Source organism: Rhynchophorus ferrugineus, unplaced genomic scaffold (genome assembly GCF_030347505.1).
Source record: "Rhynchophorus ferrugineus isolate W39M unplaced genomic scaffold, kcgeb_rfMv2 rfM1, whole genome shotgun sequence".
NCBI lineage: Eukaryota > Metazoa > Arthropoda > Insecta > Coleoptera > Curculionidae > Rhynchophorus > Rhynchophorus ferrugineus.
In genome coordinates this window covers 20,202,957-20,226,696 of record NW_027472580.1, presented here as the reverse complement: position 1 = coordinate 20,226,696, position 23,740 = coordinate 20,202,957, and the positions used below count along the sequence as shown (strand labels likewise).

General features: G+C 31.0%; 7 protein-coding genes across 18 annotated transcripts; 4 read left to right on the top strand and 3 right to left on the bottom strand.

Annotated features, from left to right (window-relative positions):
• Nucleotides 1–28: 28 nt before the first annotated feature.
• eRF3 (eukaryotic translation release factor 3) lies at nt 29–5,344 on the top strand. Its single transcript, XM_076418721.1, has 8 exons — nt 29–371; nt 855–998; nt 1,099–1,389; nt 1,447–1,611; nt 1,666–2,123; nt 2,211–2,474; nt 2,529–2,697; nt 3,916–5,344. Exons 1-8 carry the CDS (start codon nt 137–139, stop codon nt 3,957–3,959), a joined length of 1,770 nt encoding a protein of 589 aa, XP_076274836.1. The 5' UTR covers nt 29–136; the 3' UTR covers nt 3,960–5,344.
• A 980-nt stretch (nt 5,345–6,324) lies between these two features.
• On the top strand, nt 6,325–7,931 carry LOC143205684 (developmentally-regulated GTP-binding protein 2). Of its 2 annotated transcripts, none has more exons than XM_076418790.1 (7): nt 6,325–6,504; nt 6,560–6,717; nt 6,796–6,962; nt 7,015–7,162; nt 7,212–7,477; nt 7,534–7,698; nt 7,751–7,931. In XM_076418790.1, exons 1-7 carry the CDS (start codon nt 6,441–6,443, stop codon nt 7,872–7,874), a joined length of 1,092 nt encoding a protein of 363 aa, XP_076274905.1. In that variant the 5' UTR covers nt 6,325–6,440; the 3' UTR covers nt 7,875–7,931. The 2 variants fall into 2 exon arrangements, with proteins under 2 accessions (XP_076274905.1, XP_076274898.1); XM_076418783.1 differs by having other exon boundaries at nt 6,327–6,504; nt 6,796–6,958; nt 7,011–7,162.
• Nucleotides 7,932–8,739: 808 nt separating this feature from the next.
• On the bottom strand, nt 8,740–13,839 carry LOC143205577 (uncharacterized). 2 transcript variants are annotated; one of them, XM_076418724.1, is made up of 8 exons: nt 13,712–13,839; nt 13,008–13,123; nt 12,702–12,870; nt 12,510–12,648; nt 12,294–12,453; nt 10,516–10,710; nt 9,733–10,454; nt 8,740–9,602 (listed from the first exon to the last, which is right to left on the bottom strand). In XM_076418724.1, the coding sequence occupies exons 2-8, from the start codon at nt 13,113–13,115 to the stop codon at nt 9,482–9,484; spliced, it is 1,614 nt and encodes a 537-aa protein (XP_076274839.1). In that variant the 5' UTR covers nt 13,116–13,123; nt 13,712–13,839; the 3' UTR covers nt 8,740–9,481. The 2 variants fall into 2 exon arrangements, with proteins under 2 accessions (XP_076274839.1, XP_076274842.1); XM_076418727.1 differs by having other exon boundaries at nt 13,218–13,780.
• A 165-nt stretch (nt 13,840–14,004) lies between these two features.
• Nucleotides 14,005–15,865, top strand: wmd (serine-threonine kinase receptor-associated protein wmd). The gene is made up of 6 exons (XM_076418796.1): nt 14,005–14,196; nt 14,536–14,670; nt 14,723–14,878; nt 14,932–15,056; nt 15,127–15,376; nt 15,435–15,865. Exons 1-6 carry the CDS (start codon nt 14,082–14,084, stop codon nt 15,632–15,634), a joined length of 981 nt encoding a protein of 326 aa, XP_076274911.1. The 5' UTR covers nt 14,005–14,081; the 3' UTR covers nt 15,635–15,865.
• On the bottom strand, nt 15,843–16,459 carry LSm7 (U6 snRNA-associated Sm-like protein LSm7). Its single transcript, XM_076418830.1, has 2 exons — nt 16,302–16,459; nt 15,843–16,249 (listed from the first exon to the last, which is right to left on the bottom strand). The coding sequence occupies exons 1-2, from the start codon at nt 16,326–16,328 to the stop codon at nt 15,929–15,931; spliced, it is 348 nt and encodes a 115-aa protein (XP_076274945.1). The 5' UTR covers nt 16,329–16,459; the 3' UTR covers nt 15,843–15,928.
• On the top strand, nt 16,459–18,973 carry Rab40 (RAS oncogene family member Rab40). 2 transcript variants are annotated; one of them, XM_076418797.1, is made up of 5 exons: nt 16,459–17,039; nt 17,122–17,269; nt 17,323–17,580; nt 17,634–17,828; nt 17,891–18,973. In XM_076418797.1, exons 1-5 carry the CDS (start codon nt 16,868–16,870, stop codon nt 17,970–17,972), a joined length of 855 nt encoding a protein of 284 aa, XP_076274912.1. In that variant the 5' UTR covers nt 16,459–16,867; the 3' UTR covers nt 17,973–18,973. The 2 variants fall into 2 exon arrangements, with proteins under 2 accessions (XP_076274912.1, XP_076274914.1); XM_076418799.1 differs by having other exon boundaries at nt 16,475–17,033.
• A 961-nt stretch (nt 18,974–19,934) lies between these two features.
• Nucleotides 19,935–23,740, bottom strand: LOC143205740 (serine/arginine-rich splicing factor 2). 9 transcript variants are annotated; one of them, XR_013007886.1, is made up of 5 exons: nt 23,389–23,740; nt 23,175–23,315; nt 22,941–23,118; nt 22,833–22,888; nt 19,935–21,904 (listed from the first exon to the last, which is right to left on the bottom strand). XR_013007886.1 is itself a non-coding variant. In XM_076418805.1 (4 exons), exons 1-3 carry the CDS (start codon nt 23,568–23,570, stop codon nt 22,941–22,943), a joined length of 501 nt encoding a protein of 166 aa, XP_076274920.1. In that variant the 5' UTR covers nt 23,571–23,728; the 3' UTR covers nt 22,706–22,888; nt 22,937–22,940. The 9 variants fall into 9 exon arrangements, 3 of the variants coding, with proteins under 3 accessions (XP_076274920.1, XP_076274919.1, XP_076274922.1); XR_013007889.1 differs by having other exon boundaries at nt 19,935–21,901; XR_013007893.1 differs by having other exon boundaries at nt 22,937–23,118; nt 23,389–23,728.

Genomic DNA, 23,740 nt, shown 5'->3' with positions numbered 1-23,740 from the left:
TCAAAACATCGAAAATATGACAGTTCGGCCATTATGTTCCGGCGGGTGACAGAATAGGCACGCGAAGGAACATTTTGATATTTTTCTCGCAGTTTTTCTTGTCTTTTAAGTGAACAATATCATAAACGTTATAAACATGTCTAATAACTCAGCACCGGATAGTTGGGAATCTCAAGCCGATAGTAATTCAACAAATACCAGTCCTAGTCATAGTGCAGATGTGACAGCGAAGTTTTCCACGTTGAATGTTAACGCAGTGGAATTTGTGCCTTCGTTTAGTTTTGCACCCCAAAAAGTTCCGGAAGACCTACCCACCCCAAAAGAAACACCGAGTAAAGAGAATTCACCGCGGCATCAGCCAGTAGTAAATGGTATCTATTATTATAACTGTTCTTGACAATAATTTTAGGTTATATGTCCTCGATTTTAATTTTTAGAATTCATTTTTTTTCTACCAAAATTCTGTTGTATTAAAGCATATCTAACATTCTATATTTATATCTCAAAATATTATATACAACCATGTTAAATGTCTAATACTTTAGAGTTATATGAGCACATTGTAGGTACTCCATATTGCCAAGAAATTTTTGTTAGAAAATTATTTATTACAGTAAAATATATACTAAGCATATAAAATATTTTGGGCATAAAGCAGTTATTATCGATATTTCAAGGAATATGTATGTTTCTATTTCAATTAAAAAGAGATAATATCACTTTTCTTTTACTGGTTTATACCAGTTTATGTTGATCTTAACCTGTTACCTATTTGGTGCAATCACCTTTGGTTTTTGATTTTTAATTAATTTCATAGAGATTCAATTTGATTTTTACTTTATATTAACTTTAAGGAACTGAACAAGCTTCAGAACCACCTGAAGTTGAGGAACCACCTCCTGTTCCTCCGGCAGCAACAGGTCAGGGATCAGGTAGCAGTCCAACAGCTATGGGAGATACTTGGGAAGATGTTGCGGATGAGGATAGTACTGCTTCTGGTAATTCCTTTTTTAAGTTTTATTTTTTCTGTTAGATTATTTACAATTACGTTATATATGCAGAATTATGTTATATTAATTTTATATCAATGAATTTTAGGTGCTGCTCAAGCTACAACCCCAGAAGATGATGAAGAACCTTCTAGTGAAGAAGCACCTAAATTAGCAAAGAAAAAGTCGCCAAAAAAAGAAGAAGTTGAAGATAAAAAGGAGCATGTTAATGTAGTATTCATTGGTCACGTAGATGCTGGAAAAAGTACAATTGGTGGACAAATTATGGCACTTACAGGAATGGTAGATAAAAGAACTTTAGAGAAATATGAAAGAGAAGCACGTGAGAAAAGTCGAGAAAGTTGGTATCTTAGTTGGGCTTTAGATACTAACCAGGAAGGTATGCATAAGGAGAATTTATTATGAAACCAGCATTAATGTTAATTTTGCATTTTAGAAAGAGATAAAGGTAAAACTGTAGAGGTAGGGAGAGCATTTTTTGAAACAGATAAAAAACATTTTACTATTCTGGATGCTCCTGGGCATAAAAGTTTTGTACCTAATATGATAGGAGGTGCTGCTCAAGCTGATTTAGCTGTATTAGTAATTTCAGCAAGAAAAGGTGAGTTTGTTAGGCATTATTTTGATATATTTTTAATATGGATTTACTTTGCAGGTGAATTTGAAACTGGTTTTGATAGAGGTGGTCAGACTAGGGAGCATGCTATGTTAGCAAAAACAGCTGGTGTTAAATATTTAGTCGTCTTAGTTAATAAAATGGATGATCCAACAGTTAACTGGGATGAATCTAGATACAACGAATGTAAAGACAAAATATTGCCATACCTTAGAAAACTTGGATTCACTTTGAATAAAGATTTATTCTTTTTGCCTTGTTCTGGTCAAATGGGTCATAATCTAAAAGAACCTGTTGATAAAACTTTGTGCACCTGGTATGATGGACAGGCCTTCATCCCATTTATTGACAATTTACCAGCATTAAACAGAAAAGCTGATGGGCCTTTTATGATGCCCATTGTTGATAAATATAAAGATATGGGTACTGTTGTAATGGGAAAAGTTGAATCAGGAGAACTTAAAAAAGGTCAAAATTTAGTTATAATGCCTAATAGGGTGAGTACATTGTTCTTAAATCTAATTATTAATTTGAATATGTTACTATTTTTTGGATATACCTAATAAGAATAGTAACTCTTTCAGACACCTGTTGTTGTTGATCAATTGCTATCAGATGATGATGAGGTATCTAGAGTAGTTCCTGGAGAAAATGTGAAAATAAAGGTTAAAGGTGTAGAAGAAGAAGATGTTAGCCCTGGCTTTGTACTTTGCGATGCAGTCAATCCAGTCCACACTTGTAGAGTTTTTGATGCTCAACTTGTTATTATGGAACATAAATCAATCATTTGCGCGGGATATAGTGCGGTTATGCATATTCATTGCGCAGCTGAAGAAATCACTGTCAAAGTATAATATAACTGAGTTAAAAATACATGGTTGTTAACATTATTTTTATTATAGGCTTTAATTTGTCTAATCGATAAGAAAACTGGAGAGAAATCCAAGACTAGACCAAGGTTCGTGAAACAGGATCAAGTAGCTATTATGAGAATAGAATGTGCGGGCGTGATTTGCTTGGAACCATTCAAGCTATTTCCTCAAATGGGTAGATTTACTTTAAGAGATGAAAGTAAGTTATTTTTATATACTTATTATTTATAAAACAGGTCATTTTATAAAAACTTATCATAATTTCACAAGTTATGCTTCGTTTGAATTTTTTATGACAGGCGCTTTATTTTAGACATCTCTCTTGAAAGTTGATGTATGTATTGTAGGTTACACATCTGTGTTTTTCTTTGCCACTTTCGATTTTGTGTCTATCTCTGTGTTATATGGTCTACATCTTTGATGATAATTTCGAAGGGGGAGACGTGGATTGGCCACTATTTACTGATTAATTTGGTTCTAGAGGGGCCCACTGCGATAAAAATTTAGATTTCTATAAAGATAAAAACTTTACACATACCTGAACAATCATATTCAAGTAATACACTGTCACACCTCTTACAGTCTAAAACTATTCTATTCAAAATACTAATTTTGCTATTAGAAACACACAACTGATCAAAAAAAATCCACAGCAAAGCTCTGCAGCTCTAAGTTGTAAATAATCGTTACATTTGTGTGGAAAATCCATTCAATTTCCTTGACTGAAAACTATTCCTTAACCATGGGTGCAGTTTGTCTTATGACGTTAAGTTCCAATTAATTTAATTTTCTTGTCTCTGATAGACGTCGGGATATTAAAGTATGCTACGCTATAAACTTACACTCTTGTATGTCGTTCAGACATCAACGGATATTTTATGATTCTGCATGAATTTTATGTCGTTGGAAAAAACACCATTGTGCCTTGTCAAAAAACAGTTGAAGTTAGTTTGACAGATAAGAGTTATATGATTTCAAAAACAGTCATTTTGGCGAAAATCATTATATAATGATAAACCCGGATACATTAAAATAAATAGTAGTTACGTCACTTTATGCAATAGATATATAATACTTAAACAACTATTTGAACTATTTTTTGTATAAAATAGTATACTGTTTCGAAGGTTTTAATCTACAGCTTTTTGTATACATTGACGCTCACTCTTACTAATATTTAACCATATCTGGCGGGAGAATTAAATCAGACAGAACCCTGGAGACTGGCTGCTTGGAAAATAGCTTCAAATAGTTCGCCCAAGTATCATATATAAAATATAGGTTTTACAAAACAGCACAACTATCAGCACTGGTTTGGTTTATCAGATTTCAACGACTGTCTTTTTATAATAACTAATTGTTTTAATATGTGGTAGTATACTTCAATGCATTATAAAACCATTATTTTTATTTTCAGATAAAACAATTGCGATCGGAAAGGTCCTAAAACTGGTGGAGTAAGAAGTTTCTAGAGACTCTAGACAGTTAAAAAATTGATATTTTACCCGAAAAAATCGATGATGTACGACAGAAATCCCAGAAAATTTGCACCACACAATGTTCATTGTTTTAACAAAAAAATGGGGGGATGTACATAGATTATGTGAATTGCTGCGCGGAAATTGCTTTAAAAATCTGCTGGTTAGATTTTATTAATTTTGTATCATTTATTGCTGTCTTAGATATAAAGTTATAATCACTATTTATATTTTACATTTTTTTTTTTTTTGGAAACTTCGATATTTAGCTGTCGTAATATCACAATATACCGGGGTAATCTGATGTCAGTATATTTTTGTACTGTAATTTCATATCTTTTTGTAAATACATTTTTAAGCGCCTGACATCAATCGTCCACACGTTATAGCACGATCTTTTTCAGTTGTGTTAAAAGAGTTACACCATATCTTATGCCATAACTTGTGGATTAGGATTTAATTAAATTTCCACAGGACGGTGTGGTGAACAATTGTAAAACAAAGGTAAAATATTGTTCCTGTTTGTTTTATCTTTGATGGTGGAGCCCCAAATAGGGATTGCACGATTTTTAGTTCTTAATTTTGCTAATCATGTATCAGAAAAGGTTTTGGTTTTTAGTTCCTTTAATATTGTGTGGTGTCAACGCATCAGCAGTTTCATTAAAAATTGTTATGTGAACTTGTTTTCTATTTTGCAGCAGGTGCTTGTAACAAACAAGAACGAAGGGAGGAAGGTATTTTATCTTGTAATCTCTTCTCGGTCTTGTTTTGTCGTTGAAACGATTTATGTCACTGATTCATTTGGGATACAAAAATATCACAATAAATGACGGAATTGCAAACGTTGAGGTGCTAGTACTCCCTTACATTCAATTTGGTTAAAAAATACCTTCATTCTCTTTATTTGAGGGCTAGTCTTTTCTTTATAATTTTAAAATACTCTCTGTTGGTCAAGCAGAACGGATCATAATTTATGTAGAATCTATAGAAACGAACGTTGTGATAACTTTATAATTATTTGGATAATATCTAATAGGATTTAGGTATACCAAGTTCTTTTTCCGAAAGGCCAGCCCTTGGAATCATTGAATAATGCCTTTCCGATAAAAATTCTACAACCGGTTCTACGATAAAGTAATTGAGATGTAGCTTTTTAACATGATGTAAATATTTAATAACAAGAAGAGAATTTATATTTCGTTACAGTTGTGGCGAAAACTTAAAATCATTATAGCTTATGTTGTAATAATATTTGCAAATCTTCTGTTAATTTAAGATTGTTTTTAGTCTTTTATAATTATACATTTATTAAGTAATCAACAGATAATGTTGCTATCAATTTTATATATCAATAAAATTTAAATTGTATACTGTAGTTTTCTATCTTTATAAACATCAGTTTATGTTATTCCAAAGGAAATAATGTTTTTTAGATTAACGAAAATATAAAGTTGTTTGTTTATATTGAAAAAAATTCTATTCAGTATATGCAATACTTGATTTTTCTTCGGATCAATTCTTTTTCACCCCTATCGAAACATAATATAATTTAGGGATGCCGAAAAATAACCATACTTATCCCCGATACGTCTCTTCAAGAGTATCGAACTTTGAATTTCCATTTTTTTGAAAAAAAAATATCGGTATTACAACTCAAGGTTTTTGTCGTTAGAGTATCGAACTATTGTAAATTTTTTTCCTTGGTTGGTTAAAATTAGGACTGAAGTGGAAAAAGATCGATTTTAAAACCTAGGGATTATGATGTAAAATATCGACCATTTTTATAGAGAATTCGCCACCCTGTCATCAAAAAAATATGAAAAAACGATATTGGAAGACATAAATATGGATATTTTGTTGTTCTGTGGTCCCACATTTTTGTTCTCAAATATATCCATATATATTTTTTCTGAGGGTGACATGGGTAAAGTCGAAGATATACATTATTTTGGGTTAATATTTCACTATTTCTATTTTTTCTTAAAAATATCGATATATTTTTTTTAAATATCGATATTTTTCCCCTCGATATATTGATATTTTTTTGGTGGCAAACACCCCTAAACTAAATATTATAATATCCCAATATGATTTTTTGAATGCCGTTTTATAATGAAAGAAGAAGGAGGATGATTCAAATATAGTGATGAGCGTTATCGAAAATAACATATGAACTAGTATTAAGTAAATATATAAATATATATATGTTTTATTAAATGATTTCATATTAGAGTGAATGAATATTAAACGATAATTTTCTTTTTCACTATGACATCATTGTTCTACACTTCACCTAAGATCATAAATTAATCAACTCTATTGTAGGACTTTCATTATATTATAACATATTTCCATTACATTTTTCATAATCGAAGATTAGGTTGACTCTTTGATAAGTGTCACTCGCCTGTCAATGCAGGTACATCGTGCTGCACGGTAGTCTTGTGCGGCATTTCAGAACAAAATGGGTATTTTAGAGAAAATATCAGAAATTGAAAAAGAAATCTCTAGGACACAAAAAAATAAAGGTGCACTATAGTAATTGTCATTAAAATCGGTGTTCAATAGCAACGATTCTTTCAGCAACCGAGTACCATTTGGGTCTATTAAAAGCAAAGTTAGCTAAGTACAGGTCCCAACTACTCGAACCGTCCAAAAAGTCGGAGAAAGGTGAAGGATTTGATGTGCTTAAAAGTGGAGATGCCAGAGTAGCTTTAATTGGATTTCCATCGGTTGGAAAGGTAACTGTTTCTTTTTAAGTTTTAAGCTACTAGTATATTCCAAATATAATATGTTTAATTAACATGACATTTCTTTAGTCAACACTTTTATCGACATTAACCAAGACAGAAAGTGAAGCTGCCTCTTATGAGTTTACAACATTAACTTGTATACCTGGCGTTATTGATTATAATGGTGCTAATATCCAATTACTGGATTTACCTGGTATTATAGAAGGAGCTGCACAAGGAAAAGGAAGAGGCAAGTTAACAATATTTTTGAGCTAAATGGAATTATATGTATGATGATTTAGGAAGACAAGTAATAGCTGTAGCCCGCACAGCTGATCTGGTCCTCATGATGTTGGATGCTACTAAGAAAGATGTACATAGAGAACTATTAGAAAAAGAATTGGAAAGTGTTGGCATAAGGTTAAATAAGAAAAAACCAAATATTTATTTTAAGGTATGTTTGATAATCAATTATAATATATATTTAACAATTTGTGATTTAGATAAAAAAGGGTGGAGGAATATCATTTAATTCTACTTGTCCTCTGACAAAAGTTGATGAAAAACTAGTGCAAATGATTTTACATGAATATAAAATATTTAATGCGGAAGTTTTATTCCGTGAGGATTGTACAGCAGATGAATTAATTGATGTAATTTGTGCAAACAGAGTTTACTTACCATGCTTATATGTCTACAATAAAATAGATCAAATTTCAATTGAAGAAGTAGATAGAATTGCTAGGCAACCTAACAGTGTTGTTGTAAGGTAATTATTTAAAGGGAAAGGAAAATCTGTAAATTTTCTTATTTTTATTTTTGTAGTTGTAACATGAAACTAAATTTGGATTATCTATTACAAGTACTTTGGGAATATTTAAGTTTGATCCGTGTTTACACAAAAAAACCTGGTGAACCACCAAACTTTGCAGAAGGTTTGATTCTAAGAAAAGGGGTTACTGTAGAACATGTTTGCCATTCTATACACAGGTAAATTCAGTGATACTCATCAATTCAAATTAAATGACTCTGGTTTTATTAGAACTTTAGCAGCTCAATTTAAATATGCATTGGTCTGGGGAACAAGTACCAAGTACTCTCCTCAAAGAGTGGGCGTTTCTCATATAATGGCAGATGAAGATGTCATTCAAGTTGTTAAAAAATAAATTGTTTTATACTCTTATATCCTTTTTATAATAAATTATCTTAGACTTACTGTTTAACACTTAGTATTTTTCACGTGTTAATTAAAATACCATCAACTTTTATTTATTACAAATACAAAGCGTCGATATAATCGTCAAAATATAAACCAAAATTCTGTGATAATTATTAAATAGACCTAATCTAGAGAGTGATTTACTTTTTTTTTCTTATAAAACGTCCATAAAAACCAAGTTTTTTAAAATTGTTTAATCGACTTTGTTTAGAAATTTTAGTGAAATGATTAGAACATAATCCATCCTTTAATCGCATATGTTGAAACATTTTAAAATAAGTACTTGATGGGATCTTCAATATCCCAATTAATTCCATATACCTATTTAAGTAACGTATCGACTACACTATTCCAGCCGGAGCGAAGAAAACGCCTATGTATAATTACGCCGTCACCACACAATTACAGTAACTCTAACATTTGACATTTGGAAGACACCTTTAGGTTGTCTAGTAATAGTTTTACTGAACCGATTTGCTTGAAATTTTATATGATTACCTTCTTTGTACATCCCTATGTATAACTTTCTACTGTTTTTAAAGAAAATTCGAAAAATCCGAAAACAGGTTAATGGTTTCAATTTAATGGAAAATAAGAGAAAAAAATAGATCAATTTTTTATTGCAAAAAAACACTTAAAATGTGTGTTTAAATTATCTCTTAATTTTATTTCTTCTCAAACTTATCCACTACCATTCATTCAACCTTATTCACCCAAGTATGGACTTTGTATGGTTAATTAGATGTTTTTACTTCTCACTAACTGTATCTTTACCCTCGTCTTACGTTTAGAAACAAGAAATAGACATGTCATTGAGTTAATAACTTTTATTTTTAAAAAAGTGCCCTAATCACAATTTCTATAGAATTTCCAATGGCAGGCTAATAATCGTCTTCGTGATATAATAAAAGAAATAAACATTTATAATATTTATTATACTATATTCTACCTACACATTTAGAAATACTGATAGGACTAAGAGATGTTAATAAAATTTTGATTCTTTATTTAGGACATTTACTATTTGCATATAATATTAGTAATGCGTACGCCAAGGTGTTTTAAATTGGGGCTATGCGAAGCAATTGTCCCATTTTAAAAGGCCGTATTGGTACCTAATTTTTAAGCCAGTAGAAATAACTTCATCATAATCAATGTCATGGAAAATATATTTTTATATGTACACAGTTTATAAAGAAATATATTCCTTCTCTAATTTAAATCACACAATCTTCCATCCTTCCAGTCTTTTTTCCTACATAATTTGCAATAAAAAAGGTATTTTTAGCGCCTTTATAATTTTCTACTATATCTCGATATTCGACCCTAGTCTTCTTAAAAGTTATTTTATTTATAACTACATAAATTACCAATTATGGAACATTGGAATGGCTACGTTTTTGTACTATATAAAGAAGTTACTTCTGGCATGGCATATTAATTTTCAAGAGAAACCAGACATAATATTATAAGTAAAACGCTTCATTTCAACAAATATTTCTTATTATATTCTAACTTTTTCGACAAATTTTAACGATCCCATGTGGCGATATTTTATTCAATTTTAGGCGATTCTCCTTCGATTCTTGAGTCTTCCGTTTTTTTTAAAGTTGGTGAATGGGTCACAGAAACAGGTGTTTCGGGACTTTCTTTACAGCCAATGTTGATTTCAAATCTATCAAAATATTTACTTAAATATTAGAAATTACTTAGTAAAAATAGACTCTAATATGTTACTGCTTCAGATTTTAATATAAACTCATAGATTTGTTTCTGATATGTAAGTAATATGTAATTTCGCTCACCGATTTGCCGAATCGCTAACATTATCATGCTTCTTCGCAAATTTTCCAGTTTCCACGTTCTGAGACAAATCTGTCGACAATTTCGTAGATAAAGCACCTTCTTTAACTATTGACTTTTCGGAATTAGTAGATGCTTCCAAAACATCACCTGGAAGTACAGCTCCAGCTCCCTTATCTTCATAGATTTCAATATTGTTCCAGGCGTTTTCAGATGGTTTGTTTGTGGCGAAAGTAAATAACTTTTTTTTTAAAGCTGGGATAATAAACTTGTTGCTAAGAGTGTTTTCGGGCATGGGAAATAGGTCTGCATTTTCTGCAATTCCTCTAAAATGATCTGCTTTGATATCCTCAGGTTTTTGACTAGACGAAGGTGCTTCTTCTGTATTTTTAATTTTTCTTAAATATTCAGCTTCAACGTGCTCAGGTGTTTGACCAGAAGAAGATGCTTCTTCTGTATTTCTCATTTCTCGTAAACATTCTGCACCTTCTATATCTTCAGATGTTTTAGAAAATGATGCTTTTAAGACAGTACTTTGTTCGTTGTCTTTAGCAAGTATATTTTCTCGCACTACATTGCTTGATTGTGCTACCACTTCTCCAACAGTTTGACCTGCATCAAATGGTTCCTCCGGAGTATAAGTAAATAAAAATCTTCTAACTGGTACTTCTTGTACAATGGTAGTAGTAGCTGGATACGGTGGAGGCTGTTCATCCATGACGTCCTAAAGTACGAAAAATCATCTATGTCTATAGTTATTTATTGCTAATTTTTAGTTATAATACCTGATAGGAAGGTGGAGGTGTCTGTTTTAAGGGCCCAAATAAAGCTGTCTCATTATCAAGAAACAGAGATCCGTAATCAGGATCATTGCGATCTGACTCGACACTTGGTAATATGTAATGGATGGTATTGTGAGTTGCTTGTTGCTTTAAAGTAAGGTATTTATAGCAACGCCAAACTACGCCAATCCAATAAGCCTGTGAAAAGACAAGTTCCTCGTCACCTTACACTAATATTTAATTCACTCTACATCTCTACTCCCTGGCTTATCTAATTAAAATGTTATTATGGCAAATATGAATCTATTATCATGAACGTAATTTATTTCTGGAAAAATACAAACATATATGCATTTAATATAACCTGCATCTCTGTCCATAAAATCATCTGGTGGTAAATGGGAAAACAACTTTTAAATAATTATGAAATTTTGATATTGATACCAAAATACCAAGTTGTTCAATAAATTCGCAGAAACGAGCCTTCTCTATGAAAAATGTTTTGTTCATATTCACGAATTTCCTATATATCCCGAAACACTTAGTCTATCTCTAATAGTGAACAATGCCTTAGAAACTAAGAAGCGGATTTGCACCACTTAGCGAATACGGCATTCATTTATCGTGATCACAGCTTGCTGTCTTTAAAATTTTCAAATTGAATTTATTTTAATAAAAATTTAGTTATGATTTTATGTAATGATATATTAAAATGATATCGAATTTTTAGTTTCACTGTTGATGAATAGATAATGCTTAGCGAACTTATTGAACAACCTAGTATTGACAGGAAGTGTGTTGTATTAGTGAACATTATTTTCGTAACACACAGTTTGTCAAGTAACATATGAAAAACGCTAAACAAAATGCATCCTAATTTTTAATAATATGCATCCTATACGATTGAATAAGTTACACAAGGCTGTACCAGTTATAAGCGATCTCTAATAAAGAATGCATAATAAGCCATAGTTCTCAAATATAAATGAGTATTGTCCAATTATAAAAAAAACAACCGAGAAGCCTCTATAAGGAAATTGTGCAGAAATATAACATGAAGAAATATAATTATCAGTGACTATTGGTTCCAAAAAGCACTAGAAGCTCAAAATAGCAATAAAAGAAAATCTATAATTTCGGAGCATCATTTTAAGTTTTCTTAACATCTGCGGAACCATAGAACAGGGACTAAATATATTGTTGGTCTGTATTCTAAGATATATCCTAGTCTTTGGACACACTCTGATTATTGTTAAATTAAGAAAACTTTTTTCACCCCCTGTTATTAAACTCGAAAGTATAGATGCTTTCTTTTATAATATATATTACACACCAGTGAATATTAATTGTTAAATAGTCAATTACAAAGGATATTAAATATTTCGGCCCAAATAAATAAACCGATGCTTAATTTTGAAGGAGTACATATGCGCAAACGTGTAAAAGGGGTAGGATCTAAAACTAAACTAATATATTGGATTATCGGGTGCAAAACAAAGTTATCCTTCAGAACTTAACTATACTAATAAATTTAATATAAGCATCCCACAAATGTTCCAAGGGTGTAATTTTCCATGTGTGATATTCTGTGCTATAGTACACAGTGTACAGTTAGTACACCTTAAGGCTTGTATATCAATTAAATGTGACAGTGTAGTTTGTAGATTAAAATATGAATAACCAACAGGGTCTATAAGATACTTTGATTTCGATAGATTTATTTAAATTTAAAGATGTTTTAAATTAACTTCTATTCACATATAGACGTATATTTTACTCACCTTCCACAACATTGAAACCAAAAATGTAACTAAAACCAATAAAGATAATGTCTGAGGGCTAAGAGACAAAAGTTGCTGTCTAAAGGGCAAATTATGCCAATGTTCAGATACAAGACCATGAACTGAACGAAGATAACAAAAATATCCGGTAGCAGTTAGGCTGTTATAAAAAAAAATAGCATTAGAATAAAACAGTACTTTTAATGTCTTACCTACGTTGTAATTGCCAAATCAAAAAGTTGAAGAAAGAAAAAGGGCAAAATTTGCTTAGGTTTTCCTTTAATGGCACCATAAACCATAAGAAGAGTAATTGATAAAGTGCATATTGTTAAAATTGCTCCCATATCAACATCAGCTGAAACAAAATAGATGAATTAACTCAAAAATGGACACCAAATAATTACCTACAAGGTAAAATTGATCTGCCATCTTGGGTTGTTGGTAGGTAATAAGGACGTTCATGTTTAACTTTGCTAAGAGGTGTTGGTAAAAAATCACTCTCCTCAAAATGTTGAACAAAGTAACTGTGGTTTCGCATTACTAATGCCAAAACAGCCAATGCTAATATATGCAGCAACTGAAAAGAATGATTATTAAGAGAATTTGTTTTTAAGAAATATAATAATATTAATGGCTAATGACAAACTTGTAGTACAAAAAAAATTAATGATAAATTATGATAGATACCAAAACGAATCCAAAATAAATACTTACTAGGTGCCATACCCCAAAAGCTATAGTGGCAGTTCTAACATGTAAACAAAAACAACATCTCCATTCATTATTTCGTATTGAACCAATTTTTAATCTCATGTTGAACATAATTTTACCTATAACAATAATTAACTTATGCTTTATTTGAAATATCAGTATTATTAACGCAATATGGTATAATATCCAAAACAAAGCAAAGATATTACTCACTTGATAAAAATGACAAATTACAGTTAATTTTAATAACGAATATCAATTCAAAATGTACACAATTTAAAACAAAATATTATACAGATATATAAACATGCATTCTTAAAATATTTCTACTTAATAACAATATACTAATAGATAACGATTTCACAGAATTATAAAAGGAAATATGATAAAAATCTACAGCAGAATCAATTAGGACATCATAAAACATTTAAATGTCAAAATTAGTAAATTACATACGCACTTCACGGTATTACGAAGGAAAAATTACAATCACAAAAGCAATATATACAATATCGAATAGTATGACAACCTAAAAACAATTTACTAATATAATATGTTAATTTTGTCATATATTATATTATTATATATTAAAAAATCCTTATCGAGGTCAAAGGTAACAGAAATATTCGAAGAACATCTTGGTTTTCTTATTATTGTATATATTTATAATAGAATATATTGGTAATAAAAAATACTATAGTAAATACCTAATCTGAAAGAAACCAGTCGTTTTTAAATAATATTTTACACTTTTGCAATGAGATATATCTGGACACAAAATTGATAAGATCGATTACCAACATAGGAAATTAAAAAAAATAATACCAACTAAAATATATCTTATATTTGATATATATACTTTGTAAATATTATATTATAGTGTTTTAGATAAATAGCTATTTGTGTTATGTATTTAACACAATAAAACTCAACATATTGTTTATATGTAGTATTTCACTATTGGTGACAATGAATATTTGATTTTTAACTGTCAGTATTAAAGAAAAAGTCAGTTCGGTCTTCGAACTCGTGCGTGTCGTATGTGTATTGGGGTTTTAAGAAAAATTAGAAGAAATAATGGCTAATTTAAGACAAACACCGTTAACTTGCAGCGGACACACTCGTCCTGTGGTTAATTTGGATTTTTCGGATATTACCGAAAGTAGTTACTTTTTAATATCAGCTTGCAAAGGTATTTTTTTTTTGATGATATGAGTAGAAAACAGCCACATACACTCCTTTAACCTTCCATACTACTTATTTATGCCTTGGCCTGATTTTTTTAAAACAATTTAAACCCTATAAAGTTGTTGGCCTTCTTGAACAGTGGGTGTTGTTAGTGTTTTAAATGAGGCTACTTATTGTAATTCCTTCTTCCTGTTTACTATATGTAAATTATTAACATTTTTGAAAGTAAGTAAAAAATTCCTGACTTTATCTTATCTCTTAATTAAAGGTAAATATTTAGATTCAAAATTTTGTATGGATTAATTTTAGAAAATAATATTGATATTAATTTTCATATATTTAGATGGAATGCCTATGCTCAGACAGGGTGATACTGGGGATTGGATTGGGACGTTCGTAGGACACAAGGGGGCTGTTTGGGGTGTAGCATTAAATAATCACGCTACTAGGGCAGCCAGTGGCGCTGCAGATTTTACAGGTATTATTGAAATACATTATTATATTAGAATAAATAAGTGTATATTTTGTAGGAAAAGTTTGGGATGCAATCTCTGGGGAAGAGCTGTACTCTTTTCAACATAATCATATAGTAAAAAGTGTTAATTTTTCAAAAGATTCAGTTCATTTATCCACAGGTAGTAATGAAAAGCTTATCAGAATTTTTGATCTTAATAAACCAGAAGCAGGTACATGCCATAAGACACATTATTAATTTAGCATATAACTTACTTTATTTCAGAACCTGATGTATTTTCGGGTCATACAGCAAGTATTAGACATGTACTGTTCTTCAGAAATGACACTCACCTTATATCTTGTGCAGATGATAAGACTATGAGAGTATGGAATAGATCAAATCGACAGGTATTATATTTTTCTTAAATTATGCATATGATTGAAATAAAAAAAAACATGATTATTGTTTTCTACTTAGGAAATTCAAAAAGTAGTCTTCCCTTTTAATCCAAATAGTTTGGAAGTATCAAAGGATGGAACAGTTCTTACCGTTGCATATTCTAATAAAGTTGCCTTTTATGATGCTGAAAACCTCACTAAAATTAGAGAATTTACTATACCGTCTCCTGTAAATTCAGCATCTTTGCACCCAGATAAAAGCATTTTTGTTGCCGGAGGGGATGACTTAAAGGTGTACAAATACGATTATCAAACTGGATCAGAAATTGGTGAGACTATTACAATTTATATTATAGTATAATAGTGAATATGTTTTTGTTTTTCAAGAATCATTTAAAGGACATTTTGGTCCTGTGCATTGCATTAAATTTTCACCAGATGGAGAACTTTATGCATCAGGTTCTGAAGATGGAACATTAAGGCTATGGCAAACAACTATAGGAAAAACATATGGACTCTGGAAATGCATTGAAGGGGGCTCGCTAAATGATAGCTTGACAGCACCTAAAGAAGTCCAGGCTAATTAAAAAACTAAAAACAGGAGTTATATTATCATTTCTAAATATTATTTATACTTGTATGAAAATGTCATCTTCAGAATCCAAACTTCAATAATTATATATAACATCTTTGTTATGACTGGAATTAACCTGTTGATAGTTATTGTCTGTGGCTTTTAACAAGTAGTTTTTTCATGATATAATGATAATAGACTTGTTATTTCAGACACTGTGATTATTAATAAAATTTAATACCTATATTTATGTATTAATTAAATTACATTCTGTAATTACAAATAATAAATCATCTTATATTTATAATTAGTCTTGTGTGGTGAAAGGATTAGGAATCGATTCCATTCCATCCATTGGACAGATAAGAACAACACTGGTGCCTCTACATACTACTAATCCTAATGCTCTTGTGTCCTCCGTTAACTTATATGGATCATCTGGGTCCCGCAAATATTCTAGTGTATTATCCAACACAAGGTTTAAGAGTGGGTCATATCCTTTTAAAACGCCTCTCGCTTCTCTCCCACCAGCAAATTTAACTCTGATAGTTTTTTCTAAATACTTTGAAAGATCTAATATAGATTCTTTCCGTTTTTTCTCCTTTTGGTCTTGATTCGGATTATTGCCCTTCAATGACAAATTAGTTGAAATTTTTAAACAAGCATAATCTGTGAATTACCTTTTTTTTATCGTCAGTTGAAGACATCTCGCTACCAAAAACATATAACTCAACTAACCGCTAAAAACGATATATATAGGTTATTTTGTCGCCGCAAAAAATGTTCGATCTACTTATATTGACAGTTAAAAAGTCAATTGATGTTAAAAATGTGGCAACAGTGTGTACTCCCTGTGAAAATAAAAGTGACAGGAAGAAAAATCACTTCTCCATTTTTGTTGTGAAAATTTGCTGAAAAGTATTTTTAAGAGCAGAACTGTTCTTGTAAATCAGCATTATTTATTTGTTTAAAGTCAAGTGATTGAATAGACGTTGTAATACATATCGGTGTTACCGGAGGTATGAAAATACCATCTGTTTATTTACTGACGAAACGACCTTGCAAAATAAAAATAAACGGTTGATGAGAAAGGATATATAATTTTGATATCTTTTAATATATTTGGTGCAAACCACAGAAATGGACATACATTATATCCAACATATGTCTTAAAGTTCTAAAAAGGAATCAAATAGGGTAAAATGTAGTTATCGCAATTTACATTTAAATACTTTTAAATTTTATTATGGTTACTTCGACTGGAATGGCTGTAGAACTTAATAAACCTCCAGAGAAACAGTATGATTATTTATTGAAATTTTTACTAGTGGGGGATAGTGATGTGGGTAAACAAGAAATTCTATCTGATTTAGATGATGGTGCTTCAGAAAGCCCATTTTGCAGCGGTAGTGGTAAGTGTACGTATTATCTTCTACTTATTATTCAATAATATGTACCTATATACATATATCTATATATATTCATATATAATACATTTAGCATATAAAACCACAACTATATTGCTTGATGGTAAGAGAGTAAAACTTCAATTATGGGATACATCAGGACAAGGACGTTTTTGCACTATTATCCGATCATACTCAAGAGGAGCTCAAGGAGTTTTATTGGTATATGATATAACAAATAGGTAAGTGAATATTATTTATTAGAAAGTTTTATATTAAATATTTACATTTGAAGATGGTCCTTTGATGGTCTAGATAGGTGGTTAAAGGAAGTTGATAGTCATGCTCCTGGAGTGCCCAAAGTTCTGGTTGGAAATAGACTTCATTTAGCTTTTAAAAGGAAAGTTTTACAAAGAGATGCCCAGATGTACGCAAATAAACACAGCATGGCTTTCTTTGAGGTTTCACCATTATGTAATTTTAATATTCATGAAAGTTTTTGTGAACTTTCAAGAATGGCTTTGCAAAGAAATGGAATGGAGAGGCTTTGGAGGTTTGACTACTTACAACTGCAATTATATGGATTCAGGAATTTTTTTTTTATAGGTCTAACAAAGTTTTGAGCTTGCAAGAATTATGTTGTAGAGCTATTGTAGCACGTACAACAGTCTACAGCATAGAGCAATTACCGTTACCAACTTGTGTAAAGTCACATCTTAAGTCTTACGCTTTAACATCTACCAGTACTCAATTTAAATATGTCCAATCTCACAAGAAAGGAAGTGGTGGAAGAAAGTTTAGGTTAAACATTTCTGATGGCATGTCTAATTTGAAGTACTAATATTTTCTTATTAATTTTTTAGATTTACAAGTATTCCAACTAGCCCAGCTGGCCTGGATAGTAGAACAAGTTGTGTACCAAGAAACTCATGTTCAATATCTTGACGCAGTGAAGAAGAACTCGAAAGTTTTTCTGTAGTTGCCCTTGCGGCATGCCTCGCGGCAATGGCTTTAATTGGTTTTGTAATCGTTGTTTTGTTAGAAGCCATATTTGGTAATCAAAACTAATGTATAATTTTTTGGTTCTTTCAAACATGTCTAATACCCTGCAATTTTAAATTTCGGCCTCGTATAGAAGTACAATGAAAATTAATACAGGGTGTATTTCAAATATGTAGTTTTCTCATCCAGATCATGTATGTAACATTTCATCCAGATCTTCTCTCGACAGAACATTTAATCGTGATCCAGTAATAATTATTTATTTAGAGGCAGTTAGCGAGACCGTCCGTTTATAAAGTCAAAGATTGTGTATAATTTGATTTCAGAATTCTGAATAGCTTATTTTGACTTTAAATAAGTTTACCTGTGTAAATATATGTTATGTTACTACTGTGTACTAAATATACTGGTAATAGGGACTTAATATTTTTGAACTAAAGTCTATAGCTACAAAATGTATAACTGTACAGCTATAGTAACAAGTATTTTTGTTGGGAAAAAAAACATATTTTCTATAGTATTAGCCAGAACATCCTCGCACGAGTATTCTATTCATCTGTCCATCATCTCATCGAACTATTAAGACTTAAGAAACTATACAGCCCCAATAATCGTTTATTATTTAACTAAAGCATGTAAATAACGCTCCACTAACGTTTATTTGTTCTATTGGTTTTCTTTTTCCTACGGCGACCGTGTTATTTAGTTCTATTAATGTATATACTTTCCTTAAAGCAATACTTTGTATATAACTAAATCATTGCTTCATTTAATTATTAAAGATATTTTTATACATTCTTATTTTTTTAATTCAGGACGCTTGAAACGTGCTTTTAACGTTTTAAAAACCTTTTTGTATTATTCGGGATACATTTATTTTTGAATGTATTTAATAGACTATATATGGTTAATCCTATATTGATTAATAAAACCTTTACGTATAATTTATTGTTTTATTTACGTTATGCAGCTTTTCGTACAACAGTTGAAAACTTAACTATATACTACTAACATACTACCTTTGGATGTTATAAACATTATAAATTATGCAAAAGATCGATTTTATTTTAAAAAGCATCTAGTTGCACCATTTTTCTTCTCGGAATACTCATTGCAAACTTGATAAAGAACGATCACAAACAGTACTATTAGTTTGTTTTTTTTAATTTTGAAAAGATCGTTGGGCGCCCCTCAAATATTTTGTTTTACCATAAAACGAATTTATATAACAAACTACGGTTGAGATTCCCATGATCGCCGGTTACCTCCTTTAGATTTTTAACATTATATACTATACAAAAGCTCGATGTTATTTTAAAGAGCATCAAGTTGCACCATTTTTCTTTTCGGAATACTTAGGACAGTATTGCAAACTCGATAAAGGAACAGAATTGTTCGTTTTTTATTTAAAAGATTGTAGAACATTAAATGCCCCTTTCATATAATTTGTTATAGCCATAGAATAAAGTTACAACAAACTATCCGTTGACGATTAGAAAATTAATAGAAATTATAGTTGATTCATATGACAACACACTTTAATCAAAACTTTTGTCAGAATTATAAAAAATACGTAAGTTGCTTTATTTTTTAATTGCAGAATGCCTTAAAATATTTGCTCATCAGACTGCAAAAACGTCACCTGTTGCATTGATGCTCGGGATTGTTCATCGTATGATATCGAGTGAATCCATTCTGAGAAAATATTTTAACTTCTGATGTAATTCGCCCACTACAAAAAAATCACCCTAGGTAAAAACCAATATTATAGATTATAAAAAAAATATTGAAAGATAACACTTGTCGAAATCATTAGAGCCGTTGGCGATACATACATATACAAGAACAATTGCTTGTTGCTAAACAGTGCAGGGTACATTAAAGGCATTGAAAGAAAACACTACATAGACTGAAAAGTGTATTTGATCGTTTTCGGTTAAAGTTCCTGGGTCCTAAAAATCAAATATTACCTAAAAGTTTAGGGTGCTCGCGCTAATATGATAAAATAAAATTTCTTTCGATATATGATGTTTCAACAGGAGATACGGTGTAAAATTAAGATTATATAGTTAATCGCCCTTTTGAAACATCTTTGAAGAAGTAATCAATCAGCAAACATGATTCATACCTACCTGAAAAATCATGATGACATAATTTTACTATTCTTTCCCTGTGTTATTTTTCAACACTCGCGGTAATCATATTAAAATAAATTTCGTCATGCTTGTTTGGAATGACAAGGCAATTTTCTTCTTCAGGAGTTCAAACTTTTATGTGTTACAGCCGATGTTATGAGACTAGCGACTGTAATCTATAATACCAATTAAGGCTTGGTCGAGATGTATTAAACTGTTCAACAATTAGGCGCGGATTTAATTGCATCGACTATTTAATTTAAGTTTGACATCATCATGCGTTTAAAGTAAGATGAGCAACTCCTCAAATAAAGAATCTTCATAATTCGGATTCAAAAAACCATCAAACATTCAGATTTATTAGATATCTTAATTTAATTTTACGTGTTAACTAAATTTCAAATTTCGTTGGTTGTTAATGAAAATGAAACACAACTGATTGATTTCTAGGTTATTTCAATATGAGTACATAACTACAAAAATAAGAATAAAGTTGGAATTAAATTAACAATTCCAAAATAATAGAAATATGGATTCAATCCTAGAAGTACTGAACTGTTTGAATAAGCTAGCTTTTGTGATATTTCCGTTTTGCTAAGCTAAAAAACTTGTCAGATTAAGCTTTCATTTAAATTAATTGTTGGTTATGAAAGATATATTTTTAACCGCCAATAAAAAGTTTTAAGCTAATGTGATACTATGTAGTAACTTTTTCATTAATCACTAAATCCATAATATTGAGATGATATATTGTGATCGTTGAACATTTTCTTTTTTCAGAAAAAGTCAGGAAATAAATCGTAGTTTTTTTTTTAATTATTTTACTCTTATAGCATAACTCAGCGACGTCCAGAGGGACTTGATATTTTCCGTCAAGATAAAAGCATATTACTTTCGGCGGCATCCACAACAAGCTCTAAGAATAAATCTCTGGTAAGATATATGTACGAAAATTAAAAGCCAAGCCCAATTTTGTTCAACAAAATCTCAGGAAAAAAATCGAAAGGTCTTAATGATTATCATGGCATCACAAAAAACAAATGCAACATAGGAAGGCATCAATAAGAAAAATTTGTTGGAATAAACCACAATGGAATCACAAATTATTGTCAGAAGTAGAAGTGTCAGTTCACATTATTTATCCTTAATAAGCTCATTACCACAATGGTCGAAGAATTGTTATTTTTCCTGATAGCGATTATATTTGATTTAATGACAATAGAATATTTAAACATAGCGATTAATATATATCACTGCTTTTTTTAAATGAATGCCTACTAGAGGAATATTTCATAGTAATTTGTGAACACTGGCCAATTGCTATTTTATAAAAATAAACTTTAAATGCAAAGAGACCTATAATTTTATAATCACACAAAAAATGCCAATTAATCAATACTAATCACTTCAATGACTTGGAGTATGTCTAGGCTTTTTGGCATACTGAAAATTTGCCTTGTCATTACCGTCAAACAAACAACACCTGTGGTTCGGCAGGTCCGGATAGAGATGGAGAGCAGCTACAAACAACAGCACAGCACAGTAGATCAGTCAGATCAGTGCGATTCGATTGGCTGGGCCGCTACAGCACACCGTCACCGCCCCCATCCAGCCAATTGACACGCAGCTGGCTCCGGATACAAGACAGCATTGCTCTCTCTCATCACGCCACCATATCCGCCAATCACCACCACATACCGCCTACCCCCCATTCGCTCGAACGCTGCGACACTGCGCCTGCTACCACATAGAAAATGAGTTAGTGTGTTGCGATCCCAATTATAAAATTATTTGATCGATTGGATTTGTAATATCCAACCTATTTTTCTCTTAATTAACGGATCTTATGGAAAGGCTCGGGTGCATTAACAAATACAAAGTATATATATCAAACCCATTCATAAGAAACGTTCAATTTTTGGAGTTGTAGCGACTGACTGAGCACCACATATCAATTTACATTTAAAATTCTTCTTACATTAGATTTTTATAGAAATAACAACCTTATATAATAGCAAGTAATTTGAATTTAGTCAAAGACAAATCAAATAACATAAAGGAAATAAACTGTAGGCTAAATATATGATCATATAAAAAATAAGCATGTCGTTAGTTCTGTATGAACCTAATGAATTTTATGTTACCCAAATAAATATTCATATTTGAATTACAAACTCTGTATTTTCTCCCTTACGTAAGATATATATTTGGAATATCTACTCCATATTTATTTTACAAAACTTCAAATGTTACAAAGAAAAATTGCAAACTGATATCTCATATGCACAAATCAGAACAAATTGAAATACAAATGAGAAACTAAATCTAAACATACTATAAAACAATAAATTGCAACAAAGTTGCACTATTTAGAGAAATTGATATGCCAATATAGTATTACATTATATGCAATTTCAAACTATATGAAATCAATAACAGAATACAATTAGGATATACATCTAGATCTGAAGAATAGCATATTGAAACTGTAATCCCAGTTATTTAATATTGGATTAAAAAATTAAAAAGAAAATACAAATCCCACACAGAACAGTAATCTATTGAAAAATAGGTCATAAGCAAATAAAATAATGAACATTGATACTTCACGATTCTCAGAAAACTTTTAACTTTTAGTTCATGAAAAACTTATCATTAACTAAAGTACCTTTTCATATGAGGTGCTGTCAGTGGTATGGTACTGCACCTGCGACTGCTATATATCTGTAATATATTGTGTTAATATAAGTTAGAGATATTTACAATTTTAACTTACTTAGCTCCTTGATCTTGACCTCGATTTACTTCTAGACCTTAATCTGGCTTTGTCTCTAGAAGGCGAACGTGATCCTCCTCTAGAGCTCTTGCTTCCAGATCTAGATCGGCTTCTGCTAAATGATCTTCTGCCTCTTGACCTAGAGCGACTGCGTCGACCGCGAGACCTGGACCTAGACCTTATATTAGATTGCTGATAAGTTGGGATACATAATGAAATATCATATTTACTCACCTTCTCCTTCCTCCTCTGTACCTACGATGGGGAGATGTTGGCCTTCCATACCTAGCCATTTGAACTTTCAATTCCCTACCATCCAACATTCGGCCATCCATAGCTTCTAACGCATCTTCAGCATCCCTTCGGTCATAAAACCTAACAAAAAAACATTACAATGAAAACTTCCTATCTGTGGTCATCAATATGTTAATTATATATTTAAGCATACCTAACAAATGCAAAACCACGACTTTCCCTAGTAAATCTATCCCTGGGGATATAGATATCTCCAACTTCTCCACATCTTTCAAAAGCTCTTCTCAAATCATCGGGTGTTGTGCGATACGTTAAATTGTCCACCTTTAATGAAACCATCCCGTCTATACGGGGCGGGGGCCTTCCGTAACTCATTTCTAGATATTTTTATGCAAAACAATTTACAATATGAAATGCGTTCAAGTAATAACAATTTGGGCACTATTTATGAAACACTCTTTCGTCTTTCGACAAACACGTTATCAGAGAGATAATATATGGCGTCGCTGTAGATACAAATATGGCGGATCAATGTTGCCACGTGT